The 12434-nt window shown below is 35.6% G+C and overlaps 1 protein-coding gene across 6 annotated transcripts in view; it reads left to right on the top strand.

Moving 5' to 3' along the window:
• The window catches only part of PHC3 (polyhomeotic homolog 3), a 73652-nt gene that overhangs the window by 32029 nt on the left and 29189 nt on the right, over window positions 1–12434 (top strand). For 4 of the 6 annotated variants that reach the window (XM_059687004.1, XM_059687002.1, XM_059687001.1 and 1 more), the window contains exons 7-9: window positions 2299–2545; window positions 8586–9457; window positions 9744–9791. In XM_059687004.1, the coding sequence (XP_059542987.1) occupies window positions 2299–2545; window positions 8586–9457; window positions 9744–9791 (1167 nt within the window). The remainder of the gene's footprint in view (window positions 1–2298; window positions 2546–8585; window positions 9458–9743; window positions 9792–12434) is intronic. The other 2 variants (XM_059687005.1, XM_059687003.1) reach the window with 1 other exon arrangement.

Here is a 12434-nt window from a genome sequence, read left to right as displayed (position 1 = left end):
TTAATTTGCATACTCTCCTGATTGGCTGGTGAGCGTAGCAGAGGAACAGTTAATTTACATGTTTGTCTATTATTAGGTAAGATAAAATGCACATTTTATTTTTTTGCATTAAATTTCAGTATTCCAGAAAACAAAAGAAAAATTAGAAGAAAAGAGTGTATTATTTTATAGAAATGGACTGTTGCAGGTTTTAGGGTTCATTGTGTCAGATCTTCATTTACATTGTTAATATATATACTTTCCATTTGAAGGAAATTTTTCAAATTTTCAAGATTTTAAAATAAATATCACTAGATATTTGTTGAGATATTTTTAGTAAAATATGAACAGATTTTAATGTTAGCCTAAGAAAAAATGTAATATATATGAAATATATGTATAATATATATTTCAGAATCAGATACAGAAGAATACCTCCAACTTGTGGAGCTTCTGTCATGTCTGCAATACAGAACTGTGGGACTACAAACATGAATGTCAGAGATGGGAGCATGCCAATCAGAGCCTCCATATTTCACAGACACAGACATGAGTAATTCAAATATAAGCTAGACATTAGGCAGTGCTGTAGGCCAATATGACCCAAATTCCATGAGAAAAGCATTAGATAGGAGAGGAGAAATTATTTCTAACCAGGGGCTTTAGGGAGGATTTTTTGGGATTTTTACTGGGCCTTGAAGGAGCGCTAAGGAAGAATGGCATTTGAGGCAACAGGAGCTTGAGCAAGGACTGTAAATGAAGGAAGTGTGTTGGAAAAGGGCAAGTAGAACAGTATGGCTAGAGTATGAGTATGATGGACTGGAATAGTGGAAAATGGGGCATGAAGTATTTGGGCCTTGACTTTGAGAAACCTGGATTTTAGCACATTTTATTTTTTGCATTAAATTTCAATAATAGAGTACTTTTTAATCCACTTAGATTGCTATGAAATATTTGACAAAAATCAGAGAAGATGCTCCATATGGTCTCACTTAGAAGATTCTTTTAATAGCTTAGAATAGAACTGATGAAAACCTCAGCTGCCCTGAAACATTTGTTTAGCACCTGCTATTGGCTGATTGCTGCATTTGTCACCTGGATCTAAGATAATGTATAGCCTTTGAGCATCAGTTAATAATATAGTTGTAGAGACAGAACACACATGAAACTGAAGAACATTTATGAAGCGCAATATATCATTTACTTTGTCACTTTAGAATCTCTCTTACTTTAGTTTCCCTCCCAGGGCTAGTGCTAGCATAAATGTATTTGGTGCATTCATTCCAGATAGGCAAAAACTTGGGCAGCTATTGGAGAGGCATATTCTGCCTGGCTATTTAGAAATGTTATAAACTTCACGTGACTGTAATTGGATGATCCTTGCCACCATCCAGACTGGCAGTATGTTTAGAATAGCACTGGGTATAGATAGGAGCTGTCACAGAAACCTTTTCAAGGCCATACACAATCTTTTCAGTTCATGAGATCTGGTTCTCAAAGGCAAGTGAGTGTTCCATACAACGGCAACAGCATATAACAAACATCTTTAAAAAGGAGTTAAAGGAAATGATTTTTATAATTATCATAATTGGGTAGATGATTTGATGAATTCGTTTTCTTACTAGTACAAGATTAGTGCTCCCTTATAATCTCTGTAGAGCTGATAACTTTTTTGTTTTCTTTCTTATACTTAGTAAGACAGCAGTATTGTATCCATACTCTCTAATTATGTAAGTTTATGAGGTACTTGTAACCTTAAAATGTTTCACAGTCCTGGCATGGTACAGCCAGTTTGAGGTTGAAGGAATTGCTCATTCTTCCCTACACACCTTGGGCTCCCCCACTGCTGCATCTTTGCTCAAGTATTCCCCTTTACTTGGAATGACCTTCCTCTCTCTCCTTCTCTTTGTCTGTCTCAAAGCTGGTAATAATTTTAAAATGCAGTATGTTGCCGAGTAATTTATTCATAGTTCAAAGTTCATATATATATATATATATATATATATATATATATACATATATATATATATATATATATATATATATATATATATATATATATTTTCCCCATTTTTATTGAGTTCTTAATGATTCTTTCCCTTAGTGTCTTTTTTAAAAATTCACTTAGTACTTAAGATTTGATTACTTAGAATAATAACTCCCCTTTCTTACAGGATTAATCAGTTTGTTTTTTCAAGTGCTTGGAGCTTTCTGAAAAGCATAATATAAATGTATTGTCATTATTATTATAATGTAATGATTACCACATGAATTAATACCATCTATTTCATCCCTATTTTTTGTTATGTGGTTCTTTAGGTTCAGAATTTAACATTACGCAGCCAGAAGTTGGGTGTGTTATCTAGCTCACAGAATGGTCCACCAAAAAGCACTAGTCAAACTCAGTCATTGACAATTTGTCATAACAAAACAACAGTGACCAGTTCTAAAATCAGCCAACGAGATCCTTCTCCGGAAAGTGTTAGAAAAGGAGAAAGTCCAAGTCTGGAATCACGAAGCACAGCTGTCACCCGGACATCAAGTATTCACCAGTTAATAGCACCAGGTGGGATAACACCTTTGTTGAAAATAGTTGCATTATTCATTTTCTTAGCAGGCAGAGAAAAACAAAAGATATCTATTACTTGAAAAAGAATGATAATTTTAAAGCATTTTAAAATGTGAATTTCATGAGTAAAAAAAAACATTTCAATATTGTAGCTTGAAGAAAGAGAAATCAAAAGAGCCTAATAGCTAAAACAAATTATAATAATAAAATGGATTTTTGGGGATCAGTTGACATTTGATTAACATCTTCATTATGTGCTAGTTTCCTACTATAGCAATAAAACCTTTTAGCTTTAAAAACAAGATTTGTGTGTAGTTCATTTAATATGCTTTAGTGGAACAAAATTAAAAGCCTTTAAAAAATATTTTTTGTTTAAAATTGTCATTAGTGGGAGGAATTTATCACTTTCCAAAAATAAGATTATGCACAATTATTTTCTTTACCACGTTGCTTTTTTCCATCTTGGATTTCATCTTTAAGAGGAAGGTGTCAGGGAGTCAACTGTTATTTTCATTCTCATCAAACTTTGAATCCCATGTGCATTCCTGTTATCTACAGATAATCTTGCTTTACGGTTCTCAGGCTGAAAATGTTGGGGCTATCTCGAGTGAGTTTCCTTGCCATCTCTTCTATTCATCTCAGAATTTGTCAATGTTGAACTTTCTTCACTTCTGATAAGATAAGGAATTATCTGCTTTCCCTTTAAAGTTAGCACTATTTGCTTGTGTCATTGATTGCATCATTTTTACTGGCTCCTGTCATAGTTATTATTGCATCTTTTGTCTCCCTCATGCTGGATATTTTTCCTTTGCTTCTCCAGCATACTTAGGTCTCTCTAACCTTAATATATATGCATATGTTTTTATAGCCGTGTAATTATAATTATTGTTTATTGAAAAAGTGTGTGTGTGTGTGTGTGAGAGAGAGAGAGAGAGAGAGAGAGAGAGAGAGAGAGAGAGATGTACTGGGTCACACATGTTCACATGTTTTATTTTTTTAAAAATTTTCCTTTCATCCAACCTCATCAGGGAAGCAACTTCTTTCTTTCCTTTTATAACTGCATTACTTTCTAAAGATTTATTTTGCACTACTGAAGTCTGCATTTACTCCTCCTAGATCTATTTCTTTTTTTAAGTTTCCTCTGTGCCATGTTCTCTAAATCACCTAATCTCAAACTGTTGGAATTATTTGATTTCTTTTGTTAGAAATCTCTCATTACTTTGAATTTGTATAGCATTTTTATGCTTTTTAATGGCACTTTTTCTTTTATAGTTATTTATATAAGTATTGATCTTAGCTTTGCTATTAGGTGGTAAGCTCTTTGAGGGTAGGATAATATCGAGCACTTGTGTGTCAGGCACTTTACATTTATTGATTCTTTTAATCCTTTTTGCAGATTCACCTTTTCATCCTTTTATCTTATATATATATATATATATATCTGCAATAGGTGGACAATAAATATTTGTTGGATTAATAGTTGATATTTTTCCCATTTTAATCGTGGACGTTATAGCACAGTTTTTTCCATTTGTATTAGTTAGGTATCACTGCTTAGAATTCTTAAATCTAAATCTTTAGATTAGTACAGGCTTTGTTATAACGTATAAATTAATAAGTTTATTCATAGAATTCAGATGATAGATGTGAATTCTTTTTTATAAACATCTGTGTGACAGGTTCTGCTCTCTTTATGGATTGATAACAGAATTTTTATATATACTAGAGGACTGGTGCATGACATTAGTGCACTGAGTTGGGGGCGGGGGGTCCCTCAGCCCGGCCTGCTCCCTAAGCCAGTAGGCTGACATCCCCCGAGGGGTCCTTAGCACTGCCACGGAAGCGGGAGAGGCTCCTGCCACCGTTGTGCTCACCAGCCGTGAACCCGGCTTCTGGCTGAGCGGCCCTCCCCCTGTGGGAGCGCACTGACCACCAGGGGGCAGCTTCTGCATTAAGCAGCTGCCCCCTGGTGGTTAGTGCGCGTCATAGCAACCAGTTGTTCCATCGTTCAGTCGATTTGCATATTAGCCTTTTATTATATAGGATTGTCCAGAGATTCTCAGCCTCAAACCAGCCTCTCTGGCCAGTGTTGATAAGTCAGTGAGGCGCAGCATTGACCCACTATACTTGGAATGACTGTTTGGGACAATTTCTAGTGATTCCCATAGTTTTGATAGATTATACTGAAAGGTAGGTAAATTCTCTCCCAACGAGACTGTTACCTTCAGAGAAAGCTAGAAACTTTTTCAGGGTTAGTTCCAGCAGGGAGCTCTACTTTTAGATTTTCAGTCTCCCTGAACTCCCAGTACCTATTTCTAAGTTGACACTTATTCTTCTCCCTTTCACTGTAGTGCAATAATATCCCTGTAGTTGTCTTCGTCTGATGGCCAATATTTTATGTAGGTGTGGAGGAGACCAGTAAGCTAAAACCATCAAGGTCTCGGGAGAATTGCAATTCCAAATTCAGATGCTATGTGTATTAACCTTGTCGATTAGAAACAAAACCAAATGGAACATCCTCACTCATATAAACTTTTGCAACTACCAAATTATAAATTTGTTAAAATGTATTCAATCCTTACACTGTGATTATTCAAAGCAATTTATACCTTCTGACGAAAACTATTTTCCAGCCTTTTAGTTTTTCTGCTCTTGCTGGTGGGAAGTTAGTCTGAAGCTAAGCTTTATTTTGGGAGATTCTTGGATTGGTAATTTGTCCTTTTCCTCAATTAGTAAAATTCTTGTTCCTACAGGTAACTTTCAAATACTAAAAGAATCTGTGTTCCAGTGTAGTAGTATAGTTTAATAATTATTATAATGGACAAGGTTATTGCTTCCTTGTATGTATTTTTAGGGTGCTAAAATTTGGTTTTCTTCATACTTGCTTGATAGTTAATAATTCTATTTTTATTATATAAAATAAGGCAAATGTCTGGAAATTAACCTTAACTATATTAGAGCTCAAGTTTTTTATAGCAGTTTTTAAAGCTTTTATGAAATTAGTCTAGTTGGAAAAACATATACCCTTTGTTTATTTGTTTAAGATATTACCTATAGTATTACATGTCTCCTTTTACCCCCATTGACCTCCCCCCCACTCATCCCCCTGTCACCCCCTCCCCCCATATACCCTTTTTTTGCAGACATTAATTCAGTGTGTAATGAAAAGCCTGTGTTAGTCTGTTCAGGCTGCCATAAAAAAACATACCATAGGCTGGGTGTTTTAAACAACAGTTCTGGAGGCTTGAAAGCCCAAGATCAACATCTGGCAGTGTTTAGTTTTTGGTGAGAGCTCTTCCTGGTTTGCAGATGACTGCCTTCTAGCTGCGTTCTCACATGGCCTTTTATCTCAGCGCTAGTAGAGAGGATAGTGAGCCCTCTGGGATCTCTTTTTACAAGGGCACTAATTGTCTTAGGTCAGGGTCCCACTTTTCTGACCTCATTTAACCTTAATTAATTCCTTAGTGGCCCCATCACCAAATTGTCACGTTAGGATTTAGGGCTTCAACACATGAATTTGTGGGACACAAACATTCAGTCCATAATAGGAACCCAGACTTAGTTAGAAATACGGGTTCTTGGTGATTTCAGGCAAGTTACTTAATGCTTAGAGTTTCTTCATCTGTAACATATTGGATTAGTGTAGTACCCTGCCTGCCTCATGGGGTTGTTGTAACTATTTGGGGGGGGGGGGGGCGGTGTGGTTGTAACTATTGAATAAAATAATGTATTTAGTAATTTACAGTAATATATTATTTATAGTAATTAGAGTTCTACTATGTAAGTGAGAGATGATACCAATCACAAACTCTCCAAGTATAATGCCACCCTGACAATAAAGTGTTTATTAAAACCAGAAAAAAAACAAGCATTATATGATTTTCCAGAGCACTAGTGCTTTTCTTGCACAGAAGTATTATTTCAGATATCCTCATAATTATTCTGTAATAGATGTGCTTGTCAGTTGGACTTATGGACAGTATAATAGATTCACTTTGATTTCTGATCAAAGAAAAATTTAACCTAGGTGAAAGCATAGACTATTAATCTGTTGGATTATCAACTTTAGAATATAAAAAAAAATATTTCTATAGCACAGAAGGAATTTTTATTCTTGTGAACATAATAACCATTATACTTAAAGAATATGCTAAATTTTAATTATACCTTAAAATTGAATTAAAATGGGCCTTTGCTGTTATACTTGCAAACACTTAATTTTATTATCTGTAAAAGGGGAATAATACCTATCTACTTCATAGGCACTTATTTTTAGTACAATGAGCTATGTGTAAGTACCTCGAGCCCCTTGGAAGAAAGGCACTCTATAGATATCCAACATCTTATTGAATACTCATAGAGTCTTTATCAACACATTTATAAAGTGCTGACAGTTTTCAGTCTTAGTTTGAAATGCCAGTCTAGTTAGATGAAAATTATTTTGTTAGGTGAAATTTAATTTCCATTTAAAAAATTCATGGCCAAAACTGGTTTGGCTCAGTGGATAGAGTGTCGGCTTACGGACTGAAGGGTTCCAGGTTCGATTCTGGTCAAAGGCATGTACCTGGGTTGCGGGCATATCCCCAGTGGGAGATGTGCAGGAGGCAGCTGATCGATGTTTCTCTCTCATCGACGTTTCTAACTCTCTATCTCTCTCCCTTCCTCTCTGTAAAAAATCAATAAAATATATTTTTTTTAAAAAAAGAGATGTTAACCAAATGTTAATTTCCTTAAAGGATCATGAAAAATTTAAAAAAACCTACCAAATGCAGAAATGTTTAAAAAGAAAAGTTGTTAGAAATTTTTATAAGGCCTTTGTCACAAATGTGGCTGAGTATAAAAATAGATGCAAGATCTTTATCTTCACATTCTGAAATTAAGACAAAAATTTTGCCCTTTTTTTAGATCTGTTTTAATGTTTACATGATATTAATATTAAGCCACCTTTTCAGTTTATCTTCTGGTGAACCCAGTTTCTTTTTTTACACTTATTTTCAGTTACAGTTAGCATACAGAATTATATTAGTTTCAGCTGTGAAACATAATGATCATATATTTATATATAGTGAACCCAGTTTCCATTCTTACTTAGATAGAGAGGATTTCACCAGCATTCTCTCTGTGTAAACATAAATACTAGTATGCAAAAGAGGCATAATGATGGGGATATTTAATTTTGTTAATTCTTTATATTATCGGTGTTGTGAGTGGCTCCTCTGTGGAGAAAACTAGTACTGTAGATTACTGTAGAGTTTTTTTGTTGTTTGTTTGCTTGGGGTTTTTTTTGGGGGGGGGGGGCAGAGAAGTAAAACAAGATCCTTTATTTAGACAGTATGATTTTTTTTATTGCCTCATTTTCTCTACAAGCAAAACTAGTGCTCTCCTAGATTTGGAAGGGCCCCTGGAATTTCATTTCTTTGTTACAGTGATTATTTGTGCTCTAGGAGTTACACATCTGTTTTGCTTAATTGAATTATCTTTTCCTGCAAAACATTTTCTCTTCCTTGGTCAAATAATACCAACTCTTTCATCTTGGCTCCATCTGGTAACTTATTTGGGAAGCTTTATAAGTGATTACATTGGTGATTAGTTGGAAGAATGTTTAGACACTGATTAGAAAGAATGAGACTTTTATTTTATGGATTTTAATATTGCATTTTTATGATTTTGAGGTTATCTTTATATATATTAAACTTATTCAGTGATACTCCACTTCTCCCCAAAGAAGGAATTTAAGTGGATAATGTTGTTAAAGTTAACACATTTTCTGGGGACGTATACAATTTAATAAGAATAAATCATGTATAGATTCAGATTTATAAATTAATTGTTTTAGGCAGTTTTACCACAGTGCAGTTTATTTTATGAAATCTATAGTTTTCCAAGGAAAAGTTGTTTGTCATTACATTTTGAAGTCACTCGTCTAGAAGACTTTTAACAACTTTCTGATGTAAAAATTTTCCTCCTTTAAATTTATTTAAAATGTCAATGATATTTTTAAAATAAATACTAATTGTCATTTTTTTCTCTCTCACAGCTTCATATCCTCCAATTCAGCCTCATCCTCTAATAAAGCATCAACAGATTCCTCTTCATTCACCACCTCCCAAGGTTTCCCATCATCAGCTGATACTACAGCAGCAGCAGCAGCAAATGCAGCCAATTACACTCCAAAATCCAACTCCAGATCCACCCCCATCCCAGCACTGTATACCACTCCAAAACCATGGCCTTCCTCCAGCTCCCAGTAATGCCCAGTCACAGCATTGTTCACCAATTCAGAGTCATCCCCCTCCTTTAACAATGTCTCCTAGCCAGTCACAGTCAGCACAGCAGTCAGTAGTGGTGTCTCCTCCGCCACCTCATTCACCAAGTCAGTCTCCTACCATAATTATTCATCCACAAGCACTTATTCAGCCACACCCTCTTATGTCATCAGCTCTCCAGCCAGGGCCAAACTTGCAACAGTCCACTGCTAATCAGGTGCAGCCAACAGCACAGCTGAATCTTCCATCCCATCTTCCACTTTCAGCTTCCCCTGTTGTACACATTGGCCCTGTTCAGCAGTCTGCCTTGGTGTCCCCAGGTCAGCAGATTGTGTCTCCAGCATCACACCAGCAATATTCAACCCTGCAGTCCTCTCCAATCCCAATTGCAACCCCTCCGCAGATGTCAACATCTCCTCCAGCTCAGATTCCACCACTACCCTTACAGACTATGCAATCTTTGCAAGTGCAGCCTGAAATTCTATCCCAGGGCCAGGTTTTGGTACAGAATGCTTTGGTGTCAGAAGAGGAGCTTCCAGCTGCAGAAGCTTTGGTCCAGTTGCCATTTCAGACTCTTCCTCCTCCACAGACTGTTGCGGTAAACCTGCAAGTACAACCACCAGCACCTGTTGATCCACCAGTGGTAAGCCCTTGGAAGCTATTTGACTTTCTTGCTGAACTGAAAGTAAAAACTATTTTCTCCTACATTATACTTATTGCTAGAGCTACATGCCTGTGAGTTTTAAAAGCTTGAAATTTACATGTCAGTTTCTGACAAACATGCTGTATGGGCAAAAAAAAAGGCAATTTATTGAAGTATGGTTGCATGCTTGATAATTTGTGATGGTTATTAAAGTCCCTTGTTAATTTTATTACTATTTAAACAAATCCATCTGCTATCTTTACAGAGTTGATTTTTTTTCCCCAAGGGAATACATTTGAACCAGTGTCATCTGCACAAAGTTTTTTCTCTTAAGGTGATTATCCTTCATAGATCCCTTCTGTTGGCTTGTATGTGCTTATACGTATGGCTTATCTAGCTAACCTTTTTGGTTGTATGTATTCTGAAGTTGTGGGCCTTTAGGAGCTTTTGTTTCAAGGTGGAGTATGCTTGTATGATACAATTTTTTTGTAAAATTATATATTGTAATTAAAATTGTAAAAACATTTATTCTAGGAAAGAATTTAACTTTACAAAAAAATTAACTGTAGGCTACCAGAATTATTAAACTTCTGATTTTTAAATTTCTATTAAGGGAAAATATATAATTAAAATATTCCTCATTTAAAACCCTAAAAAAATCTCAATGGATGAATTGAATACTGAGGATGAAAAAAATCCATTGGGAGGAGTAAAAATTTTAGGTAATTGAGATTTGGTGAAATTTATCAGACTAAACCTCTAAAAATGGTACATGTTGTCTAGAAAGGAAAATTGTCTTGAAAAGTGTTTTTCTTTAAAAATTTTCTAAAGGATTTTTTATATTTATAAAATAATTTACAGTAGAAATTGAATAAGGTCTTAAAATTTTTAGGCAGAATGATTAAATTCATAATTAATTTGTAAGTGAAAAATACAGTATTCCCAAAAGGAGGTTTATATCTTTACATAAAGACCCCACTGAAGGGACTTTATCACTTAAAGACCTATAACCATTTGCTCAGAAAAGAAGGGAGTTTCAAAATCTGTTCCTTAATGGGAAACATTTTGGTCCTCAGGATGCTAATTTATAGATTCTTTATTGTCATTAAGACTGACGTACTAGGCATAAAGAGATTGAATTCCATTTCCTGTTCACTTTTATTAAAAACTAGAGGCCTGGTGCACGATTTCATGCACTGGTGGGGTCCCTTAGCCTGGCCTGCTCCCTCTTGCAATCTGGGACCCCTCAGGGAATGTTGGACTGCTGGTTTTGGTCCCACCCCTGCAGGCGGGGATCGGACCGAAACCAGCAGTCTGACACCCCCAAAGGATGTAGTAGTGGGGCCGGGCACTGCACCGCTCCTGCTCATCCCACCCCTGCTGCGCCTGCCACCACTACCACTTGGTAGCATGCTGCCACGGAGGTGGGAGAGGCTTGTGCCGCTGCAGCTGCACTTACCAGCCATGAGCCCAGTGTCTGGCACCCGTCAGTCAGCTGAGCGGTACTTTTGCTGTGGGAGCACACTGACCACCAGGGGGCAGCTTCTGCATTGAGCATCTTCCCCCTCGTGGTTAGTGCACGTCATAGTAACTGGTCGACCAGTCATTTGGTTGTTCGGTTGCTTAGGCTTTCATATATATAGATAGAACTTGACAAAAACAACAATGGGCATCTAGAAATAAGTTTGCCTTTCAATTATCATGTCTATATTTTCTTTTAATGGAGTTTTGGAGAGTTTACAATGGATATTGTAACAGAAACACAGGTTTCGAAGTGTGTAGTATCTTCAAAGAAATCAAATTTATATTTTTACTTTATAGTTCAGTGAATTTGTTTTTAACAAGTAAAAAATAAAATTTCCTTATATGCTTTACACTTTTCTAATTGTTTTTGTTAGGGTAAACTTTGGAGGAATATATTTGGGATAGAAATATGAAAAACATAACACTTAAAGCTAAAAATATTTACGTTCTTAATTTGTTATTTCCTGATTTCTTTTTAAAAACTTTGTTTTAAATTTATGTTATCTCATTTTTGGAAGGGTGTGTGTGTGTGTGTGTGTGTCTGTGTGTGTGAAAATGATAACTTTCTCTGCTGTCTCTGGTATGTTCATACTATCGATATTTCCATATTATCTTTCATACACTTTTCTGTGAGTACCATAGCCTATTTGTTAAATTGCTATATGTTTCTTTTATTATCTTTGATCAAATATTTTTTTCCTCAAATATTTCTTCACGAATTACACCTGTCTTCATAATTTCCTGATTGTTTCAAATACTTAAAGGTACAGAGATATATTTACTTCTTAAAATATTTCAAATTTGAAAGTGTGAATTATCAAAGTAAAGTCAGTAATTTTTTAAAAATATATTTTTATTGATTTCAGAGAGGAAGGGAGAGGGAGAGATAGAAACATCAGTGATGAGAGAGAATTATTGACCGGCTGGCTGCCTCCTGCATGCCCCACACATGGAATTGAGCCCGCAACCCAGGCATTTGCCCTGACCGGGAATCAAACCCTGACCTCCTGGTTCACAGATCGACGCTCAATCACTGAGCTACGCTGGCCAGTCAAGTCAGTATTTTTTTAAAAGAGATATATTTGTAAAGTTTTTTCATGTGGTGAGAATAGACAATTTAGAGCTAATCAATAGTCCGTAGTTTCGTTAGGAAAGGGAGACAGATGGCACTAATGCACGTTATTGAGGTAAGTTTGGCAGGCATTGCTAGTTTTAGAATAGTTATGAGCTAAACAGAAATTATAATGTCTAGTTTCCTAATGATCTTATCAGCAAAACCTCTACTTCTTTGCTTTATTCAATATTTTAGTTGTTGCCTTTATGTATTTTTTATGCTGATGGTGCCAGATGTCTGACAGATGTGTTTTTATCTACTTCTCTTATTCATTAACTTAGTTTTGCCTTTACATGGGCAATTTGGAAGAATACATATTTAGGCTGACCTATAAGGAAT

The sequence above is a fragment of the Myotis daubentonii genome, chromosome 3 (assembly GCF_963259705.1).
Source record: "Myotis daubentonii chromosome 3, mMyoDau2.1, whole genome shotgun sequence".
Classification (NCBI taxonomy): Eukaryota; Metazoa; Chordata; class Mammalia; order Chiroptera; family Vespertilionidae; genus Myotis; species Myotis daubentonii.
This window is presented reverse-complemented; position numbering and strand designations above follow the sequence as displayed.